This window comes from Piliocolobus tephrosceles, chromosome 14, assembly GCF_002776525.5.
Source record: "Piliocolobus tephrosceles isolate RC106 chromosome 14, ASM277652v3, whole genome shotgun sequence".
NCBI lineage: Eukaryota > Metazoa > Chordata > Mammalia > Primates > Cercopithecidae > Piliocolobus > Piliocolobus tephrosceles.
Genome location: NC_045447.1, coordinates 15,443,358 through 15,468,069, shown reverse-complemented (window position 1 = coordinate 15,468,069; position 24,712 = coordinate 15,443,358). Strand labels below are relative to the sequence as shown.

The window sequence follows — 24,712 nt, the reverse complement described above, 5'->3', positions numbered from 1 at the left end:
TCAGTGGCCGGATCTCAGCTCACTGCAAGCTCCGCCTCCCGGGTTCACGCCATTCTCCTGCCTCAGCCTCCCGAGTAGCTGGGACTACAGGCGCCCGCCACCTCGCCCGGCTAGTGTTTTGTATTTTTCAGTAGAGACGGGGTTTCACTGTGTTAGCCAGGATGGTCTCGATCTCCTGACCGCCAGGATGGTCTCGATCTCCTGACCTCGTGATCCGCCCGTCTCGGCCTCCCAAAGTGCTGGGATTACAGGCTAGATAGCCTCTCCTCACTCAGCAGATTCCAGGAGAACACCTATGACATTGTGTCAATTCTCTACTTTTACTTTTAAATTTCTGTGTACATTCATGCCTGTGTTTATATTTCCACAAACCCTGTACAAGCTCAGAAAATGAAGGAGATGCTATTCTTTGAATTTTGGCCCAGTAAAGGGGGCCAATCTCTTGCAGTTGGTACTATACCTGGAGCTATGTAGCCAGGAGCAGCTGTTGCCCCAACAAAAGCTCCCCTTGTTAGAGTTCCTCTTCCTCTGCCCCGAACAGCTTGGACTGCTGCAGACACAGTTGTATTCACAACACCCTTTGCCTGTTAAAATAACACATTTTCATTACTGAAAGAAATAAGAACCATCTTATTTCTTCTATCATCTCTTCAATGCACAACCACTATGAGAAACTGTGAGCACGTGGGTGAGACCATGAGCTGTCTGTGATGTTGAATCTTCAATTTATCATCTGAAAAACAAAAATGATACCTACCTTACAGAGATGTTGAGAACATGCAAATAACTTCTTTTCACTTGAGTGTTACCCAGAAAGAGTTCATTTTCTACACCAAATTTTAGTAATCAATTTATAACCAAAGTCATTTTAGGCCTTACTAAAGTAATCATACACACTTGGTACCTAGGTTCCAAATCCATTAAATTATCTGCCGACAGGCAGAAAATATCTCAGCAACTAACTACATAGAATTAACTGCAAATCTGAGTGGGGCTAGTGGGGGAAAAACATAAAGGGCTAAGACAGGAGGACCAAAGATGAGGATGCCAGTTCCTGCTCTAAGTAACTGTGACCTCGGGAAGGTAATATGATTTCTTTGAGCCCGACTCCTCTGCTGTTTGTGTATGCATGTATCCACTATTAAATATCTTTTGTGTGTGTGTGTGAGACAGAGTCTCGCTCTGTCATCCAGGCTGGAGTGCAATGGTGTGATCTCTACTCAACTGCAACCTCCGCCTCCCAGGTTCAAGCGATTCTTCTGCCTCAGCCTCCCAAGTAGCTGGAATTACAGGCAACCACTACCACGCCTGGCTAATTTTTGTATTTTTAGTAGAGACAGGGTTTCTCCGTGTTGACCAGGCTGGTCTTGAAATCCTGAACTCAAGTGATCTGCCCACCTCAGCTTCCTTTCAAAGTGCTGGGATTACAGGTGTGAGCCACTGCGCCTGGCCCCATTATTAAATAAATAAATACCACTTTGAAAGCCCCTTCTTGCTCTAAAATGCCATCATCTATGGAAATCTCCCCACTGATTAAAAACGTGGATAATGATACCCACTTTGTTTTCCTTAGAGTAGAAAGAGTAACCGAGAATTATGAGAATAACGATACTTTGTTTTCCTTACTTTAGAGTAGAAAGAACAAAAGAACAAATATAAAAATATTCTAAAAGTACAACAGATAATACCGGGAGTAGCAGTAAACAAGACTGTTGAAAAACCCCTTTTGCAAACTGAAATTTTAAGAAAATCAAAAGGTGTCTAGTTTCAAATTGAATATTATACTTACAGAAATGCAACAAAAACTCAAGCTAGAAACAAGATTCCCCACTAAAACCAAGGTGCAAGAAAGTGGTGCAATGCCTCAAAGCGTACTCTATGATAAAGTCAACAATGTCTAAGAAGCTGAAAGAGTCAGAATACACATACGTTTATCTCACTCTGAAAATGTACCATCCTTTATTCTTTCCAGGATAACCTCTACCTCTAGTATGAATGGGCAGGAGACAGTTTCAAGGTTAACTGTGTCATGCACAGGGACTGCAGTTTTTTGTTTTTCTCTGAAATAAACCAACTCACATATCCAAAATAGATTGTTTCTTGGCCAGCAAGCACATTGAACACATGAGTTTTATAGCTTCTAGTAAGGAAAATGTCTAAAAATGAGTGAACTTCAAGTAGACATCTTTCTTTTTTTAATATGACGTAGTCAAAAGTAGTCAGGAAGCAACAATCTGGCAGTAGCAGAGTGATTCCACACTAATCTAGCTCATGTCTAGTAGAAACAAACTTAACTACCTAATAAATATTTGCACATGGGCTTTTTAAACTAAAATTAACTGACCAAATATAAGATACAATATGGGAAAAAACACCATAAAACAAGGTCAAAAAACAAGAATCATCTTTCAACTAATTTAGAACATACTTTGTTCTATATTTACCAGAAGATTTTAGAAAAAAAATCTACTTGTTTTCGACATGTGTAACTTAAGGGCTTTAAAAACTTTTTCATCTCAGTAAAAGTAAGTTTTCTCTACCTTTTAGATCTCAGAATATAGGCAGTGTTTATTATAGCAAATACAAGAAATTTAAATGAATACAAAACAAATTTTAGATGGAGAGAATAGTAAAATGTCCATGGCCATTGGAAGAACCACCTGGTTTTAGAAGGAACCCCTATCATCAATTACTGTGTTACCACAGGCAAGTATTTCAATTTCTTTGGGCCTTGTTTCCTTACCTGTAAAATAAGATCAATTCTACCCTCCTACAATGGACTTAGCATATACAACGGAACCTAAATATAATGTTTAACGTAGAATTAAACAATCTAAGCTTCCTTTTATTAGTTTAAGCATTTTTAATTTCTATCATATAATATATTCAGATGTTATGTTATTATACCAGGACTCTCCATGAGGCACAATGTGTCTTATATTTACTTACGCAACTCTTTCCCTCACTGTCAGGCATATGGTGTATGACTAGAAAATGTTTTCTGAATGCATAAATGAATGGATGGAAGAATCTCATATCCATAAGCATGTAATTAGGGGGCCATCTTTTCTAAATACTTTGCTAAGATCCTGGACATTCAGCAGCGCTGACATTTCCAATGTCAGTAATGAACAGAGGCAATACAGCACCAAATTTTATGCGGTCTGCAAGGAAACCCAAAGTAAACAATGCAAAAGGACAAAACTGCAAAGGAACTGGAAAAGCACCTGCAGGCTGATGAGAGCAAAGCTCCTGGCAGCTTCCCCAAACTAAACTGCTTATAACTCATTAAGGTCCAAATTACCTCAAAACTTGACTTCATCAAGAATGACTTCAACCCTCCAAATAATGCTAATAGCCTCATATATACATATACATATAAATATACATGTACATATATATTTTGTTTAGGAAGACCACAGAACAGGTAACCACCAATCGGATTTATATTATTCATGACCTAACCCAAAGCAAAGGTTGCCAAGTCCAAGAAAAAGAAACAACTTCAGAAAAAGTTAAAATGGCACATGGACAGGAAAGAAAATTTAATTCCTGTAACATTTTTCACAGGTTCTGCAAAGGTTTAATGTTTACTCATACCTGAGGGATAATCTTCTTTTTCTTATTATTTGCCGCATTGGGTCCAGAAAACAGCTTCTCCAAGGCAGCTAAAGCTGCACTCGCCTTTGCCACTTTCTTATTTGGACCTGCACCTCTGAATTTCTGTCCATCTACTTCTACCTACAATCAAGAATAACACCTTGCAATTACCCCCATGCAATTCCTCTATGTGCTTTTAATTTAAATAGATTATGACACAGAAAACACCAAAAATCAAATAGTGCCACAAGAACTGACTCAGTCTAAAACTTTACATTAAGTTCAGGATATCCTATGTCTTTGAGAAGAAAGATAAGGCTGGGTTGTGTCTGGCTACACACCTCCATTACAAAGCGCTTGTCATGGCTTCCACCAGTCTCTGAGATGAGTTCATACTTGAGACCTCTTCTTTTTTCATTGAGCTCCATTACAGGGTTTTTGCCACTTGCTGTGAGGATAGGGCCCTGAGTTCTTACCTATAAGAGAAAGGGAATCTGAAGGTTCAAGCAAGTAAGATTTTAGAATATTGCATTTCTTGTTAATACAATTATGCTAAGAAGGAGGCTCAAAAATTCACTTTAAAGCACTCAGGGGCTAGAATGAGTCACCTCTGTACACAAATGGCACAATATCATTAAAGCTGTAAAAACTCTACAAGCAGTAAACATTGCAGTCATCTGGCCAGCCTTCCTTCGAAGTAGTATTCAAGACCAACGCAACCATGCCACTGTGGGCCACTCCAGACTCTGCTCTGTAGTGTTCATGATCTAAGAATAATACTCTAAATTACTAATAACGAAAAGAGAACAGTTTGGATTCACATGATGCCTGAGGGTTCATTTTTCTTCTTTAGGGTTAGGAAGAAATAATTCTCAATTTGTGATGTTAGAGGGGAAATGTTCCTATACACCTCTCAGTCACTCTAAACAGATTTAAGGGGACCTAATGTAAAAACAGTTGGCTATAGACTACGGATTCCGAAATTTTAAAATAACAATCAAGGCAGTCACTCCCTACCCTCAAGGAGCTAAAGTGTAATGGGAGGGACAGATATCATCACTGCAAAATAACGCATGTTAGAGAGCAGATATATGCTATGGAAATAACTGATTTGAGGAAGGATAAGAACAGAAGTGAAATAATTCATGTAAGAGCATGAAGGTGCAAATGAAAACAGAGGCTAGCATCAAAAGCAAACTAACAAATAAATCCACAAAATACAACTATAATTTTGAGAAAGGAGAAACCAAAAGATAGGGCACTTTTTGAGGTCAGAGATCATGTCTGTAATTCCACCACACAAGAAATGCTGAACACACAAAATACATGCAAAAAAGTGTTAATTTATTTTTTATTTTTTATTTTTGAGACGGAGTCTCGCTCTGTGGCCCAGGCTGGAGTGCAGTCGTGCAATCTCGGCTCACTGCAACCTCCATCTCCCAGGTTCAGGTAATTCTCATGCCTCAGCCTCCCAAGTAGCTGGAATTACAGGCACCTGCTACCACACCCGGCTAATTTTTGTATTTTTAGTAGAGACAGGGTTTTACCACGTTGGCCAGGGTGCACTCAAACTCCTGACCTCAGGTGAGCTGCCTGCCTCAGCCTCCCAAAGTGCTGGGATTACAGGTGTGCACCACCACGCCTGGCCCAAAGTATTAATTATTACATATATAAACCTAATGAAAAACAAGATTCTATCAGTAAAGTATTCTGTGCAGGTTTGATAAGTGGTTAACACTTTAGAGGTGAACCATCAAAGGACAATTTTTAAGGACAAGTTTAAAAACATCAATAACATCAATAAACATCTCTTCCTGATGCGTTTTTATAATCTGCCTTTTTTGAATTTCAAGACAAATTTCCAGTCACTGTCTTTAAAAGATAATGAGTGATTTTTGAAACTAGGTCTATAGTAATCACTCTATGCTTTCCAAACCTGAAATCATGTCTACAAAAATGAGTCAAGTCATAAAAAACCTGAATTTTAATAAATTACTATTGTTTTAAATGAGGAAATAAATAAGGGCTTTCTTTTCTCCTTGCTTCCCACCATTACTACAATATACAGAAACAAAATATAAACGTAGTCACTACCAAAACTTTTTATGTCAGTGTGGCTGCTACTAGCGCAGCCCGCACTGCTCTTTTCCTTTTTAATTACCTTTATACTGAATGGTCTGGATCTCATAATTAATGAGCCCTTTTTTTTTTCTTTTTTTTTTTTTTTTGAGGCACAGTCTCGCTCTGTCGCCCTTCTCCTGCCTCAGCCTCCCAAGTAGCTGGGACTACAGGCACCCGCCACCATGCCTGGCTAATATTTTCATATTTTTTTAGTAGAGACGGGGTTTCACCATGTTAGCCAGGATGGTCTCGATCTCCTGACCTCGTAATCTGCCCGCCTCGGCCTCCCAAAGTGTTGGGATTGCAGGCGTGAGCCACCGCACCCGGCCGAGCCCTTTTTTCTTTTAATAGATGTAACATTGTCAGCAAAACAACATCTTGACCTGTGACTGCCACCTGTAATGACTGCCATGACATCATCTGTCCTCTATAGCATCACATGAAGTGCCAAGTGTGGCTTTCTCAGGCTTCAGCCCCATCAATCCTGTCCACACTGGCCCACTTGGCACTTCTTAAACATTTACTTTCACAACTCAAAGTCATCATACCTCCTCTTCCTTCAGTCCAGAATGCTTTCTCTTCCCCACACAGCAAAGCTCATCATCTGAAGCCTTGCTGTTCTGCATGATTGTGTAAGTGTATGTCTAAGAGTCTCACCACCCCTTCCTCCTTCAAGATTTGAAATTATTACGTTCATTTTTGCCATCACAGTGCTTATCGTATTATATTGCCATTTGTTATAAACATGTCTTTTTACCCTTTTAGCCTGGGAGCAGCTCTAGGATCTGCACACAACTTCTGCAACACTTGGCACTAAGCAGGTATTAAAAAGGATTTATGGACTGAAAAAATTAGTTTATTAATTAAGTCCTTAATAAATACTTATTTGTACAAATGACAAAGTAAACATTTTTTTTATGTAAGCTCTTGCTGTGACTTTAAAGCTAATGTTCTTTACATAGACTGCAGTAAACATGGGTTCCATGAACTCCCCAATGTATTGTGTATACTCAGTACTTGGATTTCATCCCATTCTATTATTGGTGACAATAAGTTCACAGGTCAGGACTTAATTAGGGTCTGAGGTACATACTACGTCAGGCTATGCCTTCCTTCAGGGCTGGACCAACTAAATGATGACCCAATGCACCCCACAGCTTAGCATAAACTTCAAATAATCCCAGTTTCCTCCATTACATCTTATAGTTTTCTGCCCATCAGTTATCGTGGATAGTCTTGGTATGTTATGAAATGTTGGAAGCAGCTCTTCCATGGCCAGCAATCAGGAAATACTAGTTCAATTAGAGTATACTCAAATGTTGTGCAGTTTACAGATATTTTTAAAGTGAAAAAAATCAAGATATAAAACTGCATGAAAATTTGACTGCCTTTATAGAGATTCATTAAAAAACTGGATGGAAATAAACCAAAATAATAATTATGTCTGTCTCTGTAATATATGTACAGGTTTGTATATGCTTTTATTTATACTTTTCCACATCTCTCAAATTTCCTACAATGCACACACATATCACTTTTTTTCTGAGAAAAAAATAACTATACCTCTAAGGTACTGGAGGTTTCAGTTGTAGAATTTCCAGTATTATTGCTTGAGTTTGAAGACACTGTTTCATTTTTACTTTCATTATCTGATTTTTCATCGGAACTCATACATTCAATATCTGCATCAAAGCCTGTTGGATATCCCATTGCCTGCAATACCTGTACAAATTACATTAAGATGCAGTTTTATTCAGACACGAGAAACCAGAGAATAGACAAAATATTGAGAACAAAAGTTTCAAACTCATAGCGTTTGAACCATAAAACACCTTGCAGGAAGAGCAAGATGGTATACTAAATCTGTAAGTCCTTGGTTAAATAGGGTATACCTACCAGGGTAGCACCATGGAAAAATGGGGAAAACCTCCTCAGGGTAATTGAGTTTAAATACAGGATGACAAATATAAACCTGACGCTACTCCTGGTTCATTTAATTTGGAGGTGAGAGGTAGAGAAAATAAACAGGATAGCTAGGTTCAAACCAATAGGACACAGACAGAAATAGCATACTGTAAAAAGTACCCTGGTCTAGAAAGGAAAAAATCTGAGCATCTAATCCTGTATTTCTTCTCTGGCCCTCAATTTTCCAATCTACAAACCAGGAAGACTGTACTGGTTGACCTCTAAGTTCTATGACTCAATCCATTAGGAGAAATTGGCCCAGAAAGGCAATCAAGAAATTTTTTATCTTCGAACCAACTTGCCTGTCAATTACAAAGTAACATCTAAAACTTTCTACTTTGCTTCCAACATAAACCACAATCAAAACTTAAAAGATTCAGTCTCAGCCAGATGCAGTGGCTCATGCCTGTAATCCCAGCACTTTGGGAAGCCAAGGCGGGTGGATCATTTGAGGTCAGGAGTTCGAGACCAGCCTGGCCAACATGGTAAAACCCAGTCTCTACTAAAGCTACAAAAATTAGCTGGGTGTGGCGGTGCGTGCCTGTAATTCCAGCTGCTTCGGATGCTAAGGCAGGAGAATTGCTTGAACTTGGGAGGCAGAGGTTGCAGTGAGCCAAGATTGCGCCACTGCACTCCAGCGTAGGCAACAGAGCAAGGCTCTGTCTCAGGAAAAAAAAAAAAAACCAAGATTCGGTTTCTAGGTTTATTCTCTATACTAACTAGGCCAGGAACAATTTTAATCTTGTATTTCCATCCTTCTCTCTCAAGGGTTGATTATGGCTACCTCCAATGTTCAAGTTTGTTATACTTTCATTCGATCCTTAGGATTTTTCTTACTTTTTCAAAATAAAGCTTTAAGAACAATGTGTATGTGTGTATGCATGACCGTGCACAGGCATGCTCACACACCTCCACACACGTGAGTGCCTTTTAATACCTTCCTGATTAGACTGCTTTTTAGATGTTTACAAGAGAATATGTTCACATTTTGTAAGCCTCTTTCAAAGGAGGTTGATATAGCTTTGTCACTAATTAGAGGCTTAAGCCAGAGGATATAGGGATAGATTCCTAAAGACCCTTGCATTCGTTTCCACTTTTAACTGTTTTAAGTTGCTGAGATTTAAAAGCAACATCGTATTTCTTTATAATAACAACTGTACATAATAGGTGTTCCAAAAAATGGTTATGGTGACCACACAAATGAGAAGCCACCCTTTATAAACAATCACATCTTGTATAAAGGATTTTGCCAATATAAATAAAACGGTGTTACCCTAAACCAAAAAATGGACCTACATAGAAGTCTGTACCAAGAGAACTTGAAATTAATTCACACAATTCATATGGATAACTTGGCATTCTTATCATAAATAAATGTCTTGTATTTGCTTGGGAGTAAAGCCAAGAACCCTCTTTTTAACATCTTAAGTTCTAAAAGTGCTCAGGTAGTACTTTCTACTAAGTACATTAACATCATTTGTTTATATCCTTATTAATATTTGATTTTAAAAACACCTTCTCCACTGTCTGAGTCCTGTAAGTATGCTCTCCCTGAGAAATCTCATCTCCGAGAATAGCTATCATTCCAAATTAACACTAGCCAACACAGGCTGCAAGTCAAAAGCCAAACATCACAAATAAGTTTGATTTGTGTATTGCAATAAAAGCTAAAGACATTCATCTTTTCTTAACACAGACAATAAAAATAGGCTAATATACATTATTTAACACTTCTCTCCACCCTTTTCTCACATATCAGATTCGCTTATTATTATTACAGCAATGTATTTCAATATGTTTACAAATATTTTATATAACTGGTGGATTATATCTCAGGGAAGTGTCCAACATAGTGTAACCAAGAAATTCAAATTAAATCATTTTTTATGAACAGTTATTCTAAGAGTATTTACTAGCATATGCTAAGAAGTCAAAAAAGCAGAGTTCTCAGACCTCTGCAACTGATAAAGATTCTCTTCTTAACCAAACTCTAGACAGGATCCTCTGAGCCATGTTTTTATCTAGGCCCCATCCTTGGGCCTTGTCCCTAAGAGCCATGTTGTAACAAGAATCCTGCTAAATTGGTTTAGCCAGAATCCGTCACCCTCAATATTTAATCACCCTTAATCACCCTTGGTATCTGATCAAATTTCCTCATCCCCCACTGATATGGTTTGTGTCCTCACCCAAATCTCATGTCAAATTGTAATCCCGAATGTTGGAGGCGGGGCCTGGTGGGAGGTGATTGGATCATAGGGGCAGTCTCTAATGGTTTAGCACCATCCCTAGTGCTGTCTCATGACAGAGTTCTCAAGAGATCTGGTTGTTTTAAAAGTATGTGACACCTCCTCACCCTTCTCTCTTCCTTCTGCTCGGGCCACATAAGATGTGCCTGCTTCCCCTCCCACCATGATTAAAAGTTTCCTGAGGCCTCCCTAGAAGTCACTATGCTTCCTGTACAGCCTGCAGAATCGTGAGCCAGTTTAATCTATTTCCTTTAAAAATTACCCAGTCTCAGGAATTTCTTTATAGCAGTGCAAGAATGGACTAATATGCCCATCACTGCCCAGGTGGTATCTGATCACCCTGGCCTGCTCTGAGCAAGAATCCTGATAGGTCCCATTTAGCCAGAAATTCCCCCTTCATCCTGATGCTTCCTCTTAGTAATTTTCCATCCACTGATCCATCCCTGTTCCTTGGCTACAAATCCTCACTTGTCCATGTTGAACTCGGAATTGAGCCCAGTTCCATACCGAGGTCTCTTTTCGTTATTGCAGTAATAGTTCCTGAGTACACACGTTTTTTCTTACTGTTTTAACAACTGTCCAGCTCTGGTTTTCTCTGACAAAACTAAGTTTGTTTGGAATCCATGTTAATTCTAAAAAAAAAAAAAAACCAGTATACCAAAGAAAAGTGAATTTCAAGTATCTGGCAAACAAATTCAAACCTAATACATCAATTGAGCTTAAAAATGACAAGATCACTCATGGAAACAAGGTGACTGGGAAATCACCTGCGTGTAATCAAATCCCCTTCTTCCTGGAAGAGGGCTGAGGTTAGCAAAGGCTGAGACTGAGAACAATGATACCCTCAAATAGTAGGGGCCAAGAGTGAAAAGAAAACATGGCCCTCCACATCATGGGTCTCTACTCAAAAGAGAGTAACATCTATGGCTTATGTATGATAGAGATCTGATTTCATCAGATTCTCAGGCAATCTGATGTCTCTAAGAACCTCTCCAAAGAGCCTTCCCTTCACCTTCCCCCTTCTAGCTGATCTTTTCCTCACAATGACTAAGATTCTTTTCATGTAATATGGATGATTATGACCCTAAAGGTATCCTTTGTCGGGGGCTGCCAGGATAGAGAAGTGGAAGAGTGAAGAGAAGACTGGCCACTAATTCTCCATCACTTTAGGGTGCTTGCTGCTCTGCAGCCAGGCCAGACTCATGCGAAACGACTGATTTCTTTTCTTTTGATTTGATTCTCTGGTGTGATTTGTCTTAATAGGTACACAACCCTCACCAAGCAATTAAGAACTAAAAGGATTTTTATTCAGTTGGACCTACTTTCATAAACACGTTAGATGAAAAAATTCTTTCTCATTCATTTATGAACAACGCATAACATGTGATATAACCTTTATGGATGACAATTTGACAATATATGCCTGGCATATAATAAGAATTTCAATGCATTTTTTTTAACAAATTAATGAATCACTAAAATGTATTGACCTTTTGACCCAATAATTCTATCTCTAGAATATATCTTAAGGAATCATCAGACAAGTACAAAAAGATTTTTTGTAAAGCAGTAAAATGGAAGTATCTAAATCCAAAATGATTAGTTACATTATGATAATGTAACAGACCATCTGCTAATAATGAAATGTTAGACTATCACTAAAAATAAGAGCAATCTTTGAGTTAGCTATTTAAAAATTCATAATACATTTTTAGATGAAGAGAGTATCGGCTGGGCGTGGTGGCTCAAGCCTGTAATCCCAGCACTTCGGGGGGCTGAGGCAGGAGGATCACCTGAGTTCAGGAGTTCAAGACCAGCCTGACCAACATGGCGAAACCCTGTCTCTACTAAAAATATAAAAATTAGCTGGGTGTGGTGGCAGGTGCCTGTAATCCCAGCTACCCAGGAGGCTGAGGCAGGAGAATCACTGGAACCCGGGAAGCAGAGGCTGCAGTGAGCTAAGATTACGCCACTGCTCTCCAGCCTGGGCAACAAAGCAAGACTCCATCTAAGAAAGAAAGAAAGAAAGATCCTATTTTTTAAAAATACATTTTTACAGACATTATGTAGGTTAACCATTCCTTATCTGAAACCCTTAGTGCCAGGTTGTTTTGAGAATTCATAATTTTTCAATTCTGACAGCTAATACAATTTACATATACCACATATTTTCCAAATCCCCAGTGGATTCTCAGGTGCTGCCCCATGTTTATGCAAAGGAACATATAAAATAATCACACTAAATAGAATACTAAAGACTAAAAATAGCTCCCTATCAATTCAGGTCATGTTTTGCCACCAGGTAATTTGCATCAAACCTAGAGAAATTTTTTTCATTTTTAATGCTTTCTGAAGTTAGAATTGTAAGTTAAAACAAGAAGGCTTGGAAGAATAAATACCAAAATGTTTCTGGGCATTAGAACTATGAATTTTTTCCCCTCATTTTCTAAACCATTTATAACAAACACATATTATGCATTTATAATAAGATTTAAAAAGCCAAAAGTAACTTTTAGAAAACAAGACATAAAATAAAAAAATCTATGAAGACCTTAGGGAGAACAATCTACCTCAAAATAGCAAATTCTGGAATAAAGCTATCGGGTCATAAACCTGAGATGTGAGAGGCCTAGAAAAGACTGCAGGCCACTTGAGACTGACAGCTAGTAATAGGTTTTCATATCATATAGCTGATAAACCAAAGAAAGTAAGCAGAGTTTTCAAACCTTCAAAGCCAGTTTACTCTGATTCATAATTCATTTTACATGAATGGATCAAAAGTTTAGTTTATCCCATTTTCAAAAAGGGAAAATCTTAACTCTTCATAAATTTCAGATTTACCAGTTACTGCACATTCTACCCAAAATGCCACTCAAGGTAAATAAAAGTATGAAGGCCATCTACCCACCACACCAGTCACAAGAAACCATTAACAATTTCCTCAGGTCCTGTGTCATTCAGATTATAACTGATATCTACATTTCCAAAATTTGTCAGGGAGCTTAACTTAATCCCAAGTTTACAGCCCCTCCATGTTTACCAAAAGCTGAGGTGAATAAAACATAATATTTGGAATTTAAGACAAAAGCATACCCAGTCCAACCAAGTTCCATTACATCATAAAAAGATATCACTGCATCAAATGAAAACAGCATCCAAACCTTGTCACATTGCAAAATTTGCCACTCTACTCGCTCTCCCAAATTTTACTGAATTCGAATTTGCTATGAGGCCACTAGCTTATGTTAAAGGTTACTGTACGAAACAACCCACAAAATTTATCATTGCATCATAGATGCCTTTAAAAGAGATCACTGATATCCTTGGTTTGTGAAGATCTACCCAAGGAGAAATGCCCACCCGATCAAATACCACAACTGTGACTCTCATAACCAAATTCTCTGTACTTAAGACAAAGAGAGTGAACTGTATATTTCACAAGCTTTTTGTGTCAGCTGCTACAGAACTTAGCTCTAAACTTGTGACTCATTCTCAGTGTATGTTGTTATTAAACTGTATGTTTAGTCTTATTCCTGGACTTACTTTTCCCCTCATTGTTGGTTTTCTTTTTCTGCCTCATTTTAAATTCATACTCTTTCATCATACTTTAGATATCCCTTTTCTAGTGAAGACAGAGCATAAGTACTATGTGGTGTTTGGTATTTTTAAAGCTTAGTGATTGTTTTTCTGCATGCATTGTTCTCATCAGTATCTGACATCTACACGCTTCTTTGTATATTTGTTGTCTATCTTCCCATCCTATACACACTAGAATGTAAGCTCCATGAGAGCAGGAACTTTGTTTCATTAACTGCCATATCCCCAGTAGCTAGGATGGTGTTCGCATATACATTAATAATACATACAAAATGACCATGAAAATAGTCCAATTATATCGTATGCCATACTGTTACATAAAATAACTTTTCTTAAGTGAATGTGATCTTCAGTCTACATGATCTTTAACATTTTTGCACTAGTCTGCAAGAGGTCAAATATACTTATAGAGAGATCCCATTACTTTGAAATTTTCTACAAACCTACATGCATAATTGGTCCAATCCTGGACATTATTCCCTACGGAAATATTCTAAAAATACAGATGAAGCACCATATACAAAGATACTGATCAAATTTATAATAGAAACAATCTGGAATAAGCAAAATATCCAATGATAGGAGAATGTTTAAACAAATAGTTTACTCACCGCATGTTAATCGTACAGCCATTAAAAGTTATTTATGAAGATTTTCATAATGAGGAAAAATAGTAATGAAACATTATAAGAAAAAAACAGAAGATAAAATTACATATATACTGTGAGCTCACTTAAAAAATAAACAGCAAAATAGAAAATGATTGGAAATAAACCAACATACTAGATACAAATACTAATGGTCTTTGCCTCAACGATGGTCAGTTGACGTATTTTAATTTCTTTACTTCTTTCTGTATTTTCCAAATTTTATATAATTACAACATAATATTTTACAACAACAAAACTTTGTTATCCAGAAGTAACAGAAGTCTATAAATAATAATATCGCTATTAAAATGCTTAAAAAATGACAATTTATTATAGGAAAATAAGCATATTATTTGGAACATAAAATAAGAAAGCATTGCGAAGTAAAACAAATACTGTACCTTCACCGCTACGTGAAGTTTTGCTGTCTTCTTGGATGGTCCTGAGGCTTCATATGTTGTGCCATCCACATCTACAGACATTGTGAAGACTGGGGCATGAACAGGGCCAGACTGAGATAAAAGTTTATACTGAAGCCCAGGCCTGATCTGATTTAGCCTCATTAATGCATTCATAAGGTCTATTGCTTTACTATCCAGAACTGTTAAAGAAAGAGGAATGAGGTCAGAAATTAACTAGAAAGTAATCAATAACTACTGTAAATTCACCAGATTGTTTTAAAATGAGGATTTCAAAACACACAGATTAACCTCATAAGTAATTCTAAAATTACTATGCTAACATCACTATAAAAATGGTATGCATTATTTAACTACACATTAACTTTCACTTGTCAATACTCATATATCCTAAGCAAAACAGCTTGGAAACAAAAAAGTTATTCAATTATCAATTGCTCAGTTAATATCTAGTCTGAAAACTCTAATTAAAATCAATCAAATTCTTCACTTTTTGGCCGGGCACAGTGGCTCATGCCTGTAATCCCAGGACTTGGAGAGGCCGAGGAGGGTGAATTGCTTGAACTCAGGAGTTCAAGACCAGCCTGGGCAACTTGTCGAAATTCTGTCTCTACCAAAAACACAAAAACTTAGCAGGGTGTGGTGGCATGCACCTGTGATCCCTGCTATTTGAGAAGGCTGAGGTTGAAGGATCACTTGAGCCCAGGAGGTGGAGATTGCAGGTGAGCCGAGATCATGACACAGAACTCCAGTCTCGGTGAGAACCGATCTCATTAAACAAAAACCTTCACTTCTAATTTTTCTATCTGAGGCTACAAGTCCTCTCTAGTTTGCATCTATAAGAATAAAGGTTTTACACACTTTTCCTTAAGTTTCGTTTCATCTTCTTATTGGGGTCTTTATCATCCCCTAACCCATCTTCAAATGGCCTCTTTAGAGCTGAAGACCCAGCACCTAAAAAAAATTATGAGGGATTCATTATCAGTCAAAACAACAATCCCCTTACCGTACCACATGTATCTAACATGTTCAGGTAGGAAAATCTTAGGAATCACACCAAGGATCATACAGCTTTTTCACTGATCAGTTAAGTTACCATTATTTATAATCTAGAAAAGCAAATTTTTTTAAAGCAAATCTTGAAACAATATTAACACTTTTTATATTTATTTTTTTCCATTTATTCATATATACACACCAATATCTACGCCTATGGTATGGTCTGAATATGTTCCCCCAAGATTCATATGTTGAACTTAATACCCACTGCAGTGGGATTAGGAGGTGGGGAACCTGGAAGGTAATGAGGTTATGAGGGTGGAGCCCTTATAAATTAGAAAAGATGCCTGAGAGAGACTGTTTGTCCCTTCTGCCATGTGGTGATACACAGCAGGCACCATCTATGAGGAATGAGCCCTCACGAGACAGCAAATCTGCTGAAGCCTTGATTTTGGACTTTCAAGCCCCTGAGGGCAATAAATTTCTGTTACTTGTAAGTTACCCAGTCTAAGGTATTTTGTTTTAGCAGCCGCACAGACAGCATATATTCACATTATACGCATGAAGAGAAAAAGTCTAGAAGGCTATGTATCAAAATGTTAAAAAGTAGTTACCTCTGGTAGGATTTATTTTTACTTAATATCATTTCAAACATCTCTAAAATTTAACATTTATAACTTGTATAAACTTTAGAAGTCCACATGTTAAATCTTATACTTTTGGAAATCTGACTATCAAACAAACAAATGGAAGAACATACCATGCTCATGGATAGGAAGAATCAACAAGGTGAAAATGGCCATACTGCCCAAGGTTATTTATAGATTCAACGCCATCCCCATCAAGCTACCAATGAGTTTCTTCACAGAATTGGAAAAAACTGCTTTAAAGTTCATATGGAACCAAAAAAGAGCCCGCATTGCCAAGACAATCCTAAGTCAAAAGGACAAAGCTGGAGGCATCACGCACCCTGACTTCAAACTATACTACAAGGCTACAGTAACCAAAACAGCATGGTACTGGTAGCAAAACAGAGATATACACCAATGGAACAGAACAGAGTCCTCAGAAATAATACCACACATCTACAGCCATCTGATCTTTGACAAACCTGAGAGAAACAAGAAATGGGGAAAGGATTCCCTATTTAATAAATGGTGCTGGGAAAATTGGCTAGCCATAAGTAGAAAGATGAAACTGGATCCTTTCCTTACTCCTTATATGAAAATTAATTCAAGATGGATTAGAGACTTAAATGTTAGATCTAATACCATAAAATCCCTAGAAGAAAACCTAGGTAATACCATTCAGGACATAGGCATGGGCAAGGACTTCATGTCTAAAACACCAAAAGCAATGGCAACAAAAGCCAAAATTAACAAATGGGATCTAATTAAACTAAAGAGCTTCTGCACAGCAAAAGAAACTACCATCAGAGTGAACAGGCAACCTACAGAATGGGAGAAAATTTTTGCAATCCACTCATCTGACAAAGGGCTAATTTCCAGAATCTACAAAGAACTCAAACAAATATACAAGAAAAAAACAAACAACCCCATCAAAAAGTGGGCAAAGGATATGAACAGACATTTCTCAAAAGAAGACATTCATACAGCCAACAGACACATGAAAAAATGCTCATCATCACTGGCCATCAGAGAAATGCAAATCAAAACCACAATGAGATACCATCTCACACCAGTTAGAATGGCAATCATTAAAAAGTCAGGAAACAACAGGTGTTGGAGAGGATGTGGAGAAATAGGAACACTTTTACACTGTTGGTGGGATTGTAAACTAGTTCAACCATTATGGAAAACAGTATGGCGATTCCTCAAGGATCTAGAACTAGATGTGCCATATGACCCAGCCATCCCACTACTGGGTATATACCCAAAGGATTATAAATCATGCTGCTATAAAGACACATGCACACATATGTTTATTGCGGTACTATTCACAATAGCAAAGACTTAGAATCAACCCAAATGTCCATCAGTGACAGACTGGATTAAGAAAATGTGGCACATATACACTACGGAATACTATGCAGCCATAAAAAAGGATGAGTTTGCATCCTTTGTAGGGACATGGATGCAGCTGGAAACCATCATTCTTAGCAAACTATCGCAAGAACAGAAAACCAAACACCGCATGTTCTCACTCATAGGTGGGAACTGAACAATGAGATCACTTGGACTCGGGAAGGGGAACATCACACACTGGGGCCTATCATGGGGAGTGGGGAGTGGGGAGGGATTGCACTGGGAGTTATACCTGATGTAAATGACGAGTTGATGGGTGCTGACGAGTTGATGGGTGCAGCACACCAACATGGCACAAGTATACATATGTAACAAACCTGCATATTATGCACATGTACCCTAGAACTTAAAGTATAATAATAATAAAAATAAATAAATAAATAAAAAAATATCCTTCTGCCTCTTCAAATCCTATTCAAAACTGTATTTACAGTTCACCTCCTCTATAAAAATGTTCTCTCATATCAAGGAGTTTTTATGGTATCAGAAAAGTAAAGTCTTGTATCATTGTCTATTTCATATTTCTTGTGTGTCTTCAGTGCTCTTTGAAGGTCAAAGATATTTTCTCCTTGTCTTGTATCTTACAAACTACCTTAACACAAGACTTAGAAGCAACATAATGGGCACTGAGCAAAAACTAACTGAACTGATTAATAATCAGTTTCTTGGATAAAGCAGCCACCAGTTTATAATGCTGTCACAAAAGGCAGGAGCTTTGCCGTCCAAGTTAAAAATTATTAGAGAAAAGTTCATCAACCTATCCAAGTAATTTAAAGATCTCTTTATGTCTTCACTTTAAAAGTTAGTTGTTTTTCCTAAGGAAAATTATGCTCAAGATACTCATGCCACCAGATTTCCAGATTCTTCTAGTGAAAGCCTATAATAATAATGAAATTATGTATTTTCTGATCAAGATTTATTCTCCCTTGAGGTAAACACTTACTTCAGCATTTGCTTGGATCAATATTTACCACTCAGGTCAATCAATCTTGATGTTCTCTTCAACAGAAGGCAACACTGGCTGAGTATTATATTTCATTTGCATTATATAAAACTATGAGTATGCCAGTCTCCCAGAATGCAGTCTTTAAGAGATAAAAGTTAAAAAAGAACTATGTCTATTCACTCTTCTGCTCATTAAGTTACATTAAAAGCAGTTCCTTGATTGCCTGGACATCACAAACTAGCTTAAATGCACAGATCTCTTCTCTAAATCCTCCAGCTACACAGAGTTCCATGGATAAAGCTTCATTCTATCATTCCAGCCATTGGAAAAGGGCTGCAAAATGTGGGGCCAATCATAATAGCAACCTAAGGAGAAAAACAGCTTGCTTTACAAAAAGCAGGTAGTTTTCAACCTTTACAATATCTAGTAATGAGAAGTGATCATTTCTGAGGCAACGATTTTTTAAAATAATATTTTCATATTTACCATATGCCTGACACTGTTAACATCTTACAGGTATTAACTTATTTAATCCTCATGAGGACCCTCATGAAGCCATTACCTTTATTGTCCCCATTATAAATTCATTCACATATTCAACAATAAACAATAAATATTAATTGGGCATTTACTATGTGCAAGACAATTTTAGGTACTAGACACACAGTAAGTAACAAAATAATCTCCCTTTTCTCAAAGAGCTTACATATACTGTCCAAAACTAATTACAACATATACTATGGTAGTGAGTGTAATGGAGAACAATTTATATGTCATACGCATCAGAAAGGTATCACTAATGAGGAGACCTTTTGATGAAGACCTGAGAAAGTAAAAGAGTGAACTATTCAGCTGTTTGGAGAAAGAGTCCCAGGCAGAGAAAAACAAACAGCAATTACAAAAGTCTTAAGGCAGAAACATGCTAAGAAATGATACAAAGGCCTACGCGGTTGGAGTGAAACGAACAAGGAGAGGGTGCTAGCAGTAGGTGAGAAGAGCCAAGCAGTAGTTCTCAAACTTCGGTGCCATTAATTGATAAAATATCAAGGGTCCACTTCCAGTATGAGAGAGTAAATAAGTCCAAAAAGGCTTCCTGACTAGCACAATTAGAAAAACTGGACAAAACAAACAATAAATATCTGTTCCTGGACAATGAAGAATTTTAAAATCAAGATATGGGAGGTGAGCCTGGTACGGTGCCACATGCCTGTAGTCCCAGCCACTCAGGAGGCTGAGGCAGAAAGATTCATTGAGTCCAGAAGTTTGAGGCTAAAGTGGTTTAATGACTGCACCTGCAAATAGCCACTGGACTCCAGCCTGGGCAACATTGCCAAGCCATGTTTTAATTAAAAAAAAAAAAAAAAGATATGGGAGGTGAAAGAAATTCTCTGCATTGGGGGTTACAACCTAGGGGCATCTTCCAAATCCAGAAGAGGTCACTAAGAACTGAAGAGAGTAATGTCAACAAACTCCCATGTCTCAAGGAGTCCAAAACTAAGTTCAAGGTCCAAGCAGAGAAGGGCTGGTGAACACTCCACACTCTGGGTTGGGCCTCTGAAATGTTATACACTAGAAGTAAGATGAACTGGAAATAGTGTGACTGCCACAAGGATGAAAGCCCAGCTTCAAATTATCTTAATCCCTGACTGCACTGAAATGATCTAAGACTGCCAATTCCATTAGCCACCTCCCAGAAACAAATACAAATCCTCCCTGGAGGAAGATAGCATTATTCTACACTAATTTAAATTATCTACAATTGCTTATTTTAAAAATCTAGCTTCATAATAACCAGGCACATGAAGATATCATGATCAAAAATCAAGAGAAAGCACACACAACAGAAACAGACCCAAAATGGCCCCAGATGATGGACCTTTCAAAAACAAACTTTCTTAAAAATAATTCCAGGCAGAAAATCTGAAACTATAACAGAGCCAAAAATCTATAAATGAAAAATATAAACTAAAAACTGGAAGGCCTGAAGGGGAAATGACAAATCCACAATAGATGGGAATTGTCAGAGCTCTCTCAGTAATTAATAACAACATCTGAAAAGCACAATGAACAAGTGACCTGACATGACCTAACATGAAAAAAATATTATGACCCTCAACTGCAGAATATACATTTTCAGAGCAAAAACAGACCATGTGCTGGGCCATAAAATAGGTCTCAAGAAAATCAAAGGACACAAATCATACAACACATGTTCTTCAATGACAGCAGAATAAGTAAAAACTCAAAAACAAAAGAGTTAACTACAAAATCTTCATTTGTCTGCAAATTAAGCAATGACATCTAAATACCCCATCGGTGAAAAAACTAGGAATAAAAGTAAAAAATAGCTTTAACTAAATGATAATAAACATACAAATGTCCAAAGAATGTGATGTATGTAAATCTGTGCTTAAAGGAAAATTTACCATCTTAATAGTATATACAATAAAAGGCTGAAAAATCAATGATGTATTCATCCACCTCATAAAGTTTAAAGAGAAGCAAATTAAACCCAAAGAAAGTCATAAGGAAGGAAAACTACAGATAAGAGCATAAATCAATAAAACAGAATACAAACATGCAACAGAAGACAATGAACAAAGCCAAAAGTTAATTTTCCTATAAAGACTAATAAAAATAGTAATCCCCTAGGTGAGAGTCATTAGCAAAAAAGAAAAAGGTACAAAATATATAAAAGAAGACATTACTACAAATACTACAGACAATAAAATGAGGATCTTATAAATTACTTTATTCCAAAATATTTTAAAATTTAGGTGAAATGGATAAATTCTTAGAAAAGCACAGCTTACCAAAACTGTCATAAGAAGATGGAAGTCCTATGCTTATTAAGGGAATTAGATCCATAATTTAAAATATTTCCACAAAGAAAACACAGGCCAATGGCTTCCCTGATTAATTCTTCCAACAGTTAAGGAAAAACTAACATCAAATTTATGCAAACTTGTCCAAACAATAGAAAAAGAAGGAACATGTCCTAACTCAGTTTATGAAGCCAGCATAACCTTGAAGCCAAAACACAGAATTGGTGGCAAATCTAACACACAATACCTGTGTTTTTGTGACTCGCCCACAAAAACCTACGTTTTATAAATTTTATATATACACACACACACACACACACACACACACACATATATATGAGAGTATTCATAGAAGCTTCAACTGTAAAAAGCCCAAACTGGAAACTAACTAAATGTCCTACAATAGGGTAAGTAGTTAAATAAACTCTTTAGCTCATTCACACCATGGAATACTACTGAACAAGAAGGTACAAACTATTGACACATACAACAACCTGGATGGACCCTAAGGGCATTATGCTGAGTGTAAAAAAAAAAAAAAAAAGAATCGCAAAAGGTCACTTATTGTAGAATTCCATTTATATAAAATCACTGAAATGATAAAATTATGGTGCTAGATAAATCTTAGTGGTTTCCAGGGATTAGATTAGGGATAACTGAGCAGAGACAGGCGCGTATGACTATAAAGGGGCAGCATGAAGGAGATCTTAATGGTGCTGGAACAGTTCTGTATGTTGATTGTGGTGGTGGCTACAGAAATCTACACATGCAACAAATGGCATAAAACTTAGACACACGCATTGTATCACTGTCAATTTCCTGATTTTGATATTGTACTATAAATTTACATAGATATAGCCATCAAGAGAAACTGGGTGAAGGGTAAACGGGACCTCTCCTTATCATCTTTACAACTACCTATGAATATGCAAGTATTTTAAGATAAAACGTTGAAGCGGGGGTGGCGTTCTCCACAAAGAGAATTGCTTACGTTGAAGCGGGGGTGGCGTTCTCCACAAAGAGAATTGCTTCCTTGTGAAGAACAGATAGAGGGGCAAGAACAGAAGCAAAAAGACCAGACAGGAGGTGACTGCAAGAATCCAGGCGAGAGATGATGGCAGCTTAGATAAGGATGTTAGCAGTGAAGAAGCTAAATTCTATTTTTTTTTTTTTTTTTTGGAGATAGAGTCTCGCTCTGTCACCACGGCTGGAGTGTAGTGGCATGATCTGGGCTCACTGCAACCTCTGCCTCCCAGATTCAAACGATTCTCTTGCCTCAGCCTCCCGCGTAGCTGTGATTACAGGCACATGCCACCATGCCCAGCTAATTTTTATGTTTTCAGTAGAGATGGGGTTTCGCCATGTTGGCTAGGCTGGTCTTGAACTCCTGGTCTCAAGTGATCTGCCCACTTCAGCCTCCCAAAGTTCTGGGATTACAGGTGTGAGCCAGGTGTAACCAGCCTGGACACACTTTAAAACCAAAAAGGATTTGCTGACGTTTGGGATATCGGTGAATGAAAGAGGGGATTCAAGGGCAACTCGAAGAATCCGGGCCTGAGCAAACAGAGAGTTTCCAATGACTGGGACAGAGATAATTATAGAAAGAGAAGAGCAAAGGGAGAGCAAGGGCAGGAGCTTAGATCTTAGACATCTTAAGTTTGAGATGACTGCTGGACATGATGTAGCTATACTGAGGAGGCATTTTGATATTTGGGTCTGAGTTCAAGAGCTGGTAGTCTAGGATGGAAGTATTAATTTGGGACAATCTTCAGTATAAAAAGGTATTTGAAGACAAGAGACTAAATGAGGTCCCCCAAAGCATCAGTGTAAATAAAGAGAAATGGTCTGAGGACTGAACCCTAGGACACTTAAACATTCAGAAGTCAGGAAGAAGAGAAAGAACAAAGACAGCTGAGGAGATGGCAACAGAGCTAGAAGAACCAAGGAAGCTGATGACGTGGAAGTCAAATGAAAAGTGGTATTTCATTTCAGAAAATGTGGCAATACCAAATGTTGTTGAGGATACAGGGCAAAAGGAATTTTCATATACTGCTGGTGGGAGTGTAAATTGGTATATGCAACCATTTACTAGGTTGTTTATGTGTATACCTTAGGAGACATGCAGAAGAATGCTCATGGCAACACGGCAGGTGGTTGTCAAAACTAAAGAACCTAAATGTCCTTCAAAAGTAGAATGAGTAACCTGTAGTATATTCATAATGGATACTACATACCTATTAAAATGAACTATATCTATGTGCAGCGACATAAATTAATCCCAAAGAATGCTGAAGAGAAAGAAGCCAGTTACAAAAGATTAAACCTAGGACCCATTTCTGGAAAGTTCCAGGCAAACTCAAATTATTTAGGAAAGCATACACAGGTGGAAAATTGGTAAAGAAAATCCAGGAAATGGATTTATTTTCAGAAAGTCAGAAATGGTACTTCTTCGTACAGGAAGGTAATGAGAAGGATAAAACGGATGGCTTCTGGGGCACTGATAAAGTTCTGTTTCTTAACCATGGCACTGGTTTTATGGGTTTGAAAAAAATAATTATTTTTTAAACTGCATTTTTTGTACTTTTCTATATATGCACTATATCTCATTATAAAATAAATATGGGAGAGAAAAGTGTTCCTCTGTGTCAAAGGTTGCTGAAAATGGCTAAGTTGAGGACTGAAAACTAACCAGTGAATGCAGTAACGTGACGGTCACAAGGGATACTTCATGCAAGTGGTGAGGAAGAAAACTTGATTAGAACAGGTTCAATGAGAATTCAAACTGAGGAAATGGAGAAAAGAGAAAAAGGCTGCTCTTTCCCAAAGTGCTGCTTATAAAGAGGAAAGAAACGCAACTCTGTTGCGGGACCTACGGAATGAAGGGAGAGTTTGCTGGGCTTTTGTCTTTCAGATGGGAGACACTGCAGCAGGTTTTTAGGCTGATGAGAAGCATTCAGTAGACAGGGAGGAACTGACGCTGGTGAGAGAAGAGATAATTTCTGGAATAATGTCCACTGGTAGGCAAGAGGGGATGTGATATAGTGGATAAGTAGAAAGGTCAGTCTTAAGAGGCAAGGCAGTTTCTGCATAGGCAAGGGAGGGAAAAGCAAAGATAGGAGTTGATGCAGTGGGGCTTGGAGACAGTGATGAGAATATATAGAAGTTATCTCTTAATTATTTCTGAGAAAACGGAAGCAAACAAACTCATCAGATGAGTAAGGAGGTAGAGAAGGAGGTGTGAAATGTGAGAAAATGTGAAACAGTTATCTAGGAAACTGCGGAAGTCTCAAACTTACAGG

General features: G+C 37.7%; 1 protein-coding gene across 2 annotated transcripts in view; it reads right to left on the bottom strand.

The window, feature by feature from the left end:
* Nucleotides 1-24,712, bottom strand: part of STRBP (spermatid perinuclear RNA binding protein) — a 159,766-nt gene that overhangs the window by 23,573 nt on the left and 111,481 nt on the right. For both annotated transcript variants that reach the window (XM_023217191.1, XM_023217192.1), the window contains exons 11-16: nucleotides 15,460-15,552; nucleotides 14,581-14,780; nucleotides 7,285-7,443; nucleotides 3,942-4,076; nucleotides 3,601-3,741; nucleotides 461-584 (exon numbers count right to left, since the gene is read on the bottom strand). In XM_023217191.1, coding sequence (XP_023072959.1) covers nucleotides 461-584; nucleotides 3,601-3,741; nucleotides 3,942-4,076; nucleotides 7,285-7,443; nucleotides 14,581-14,780; nucleotides 15,460-15,552 — 852 coding nt within the window. The remainder of the gene's footprint in view (nucleotides 1-460; nucleotides 585-3,600; nucleotides 3,742-3,941; nucleotides 4,077-7,284; nucleotides 7,444-14,580; nucleotides 14,781-15,459; nucleotides 15,553-24,712) is intronic.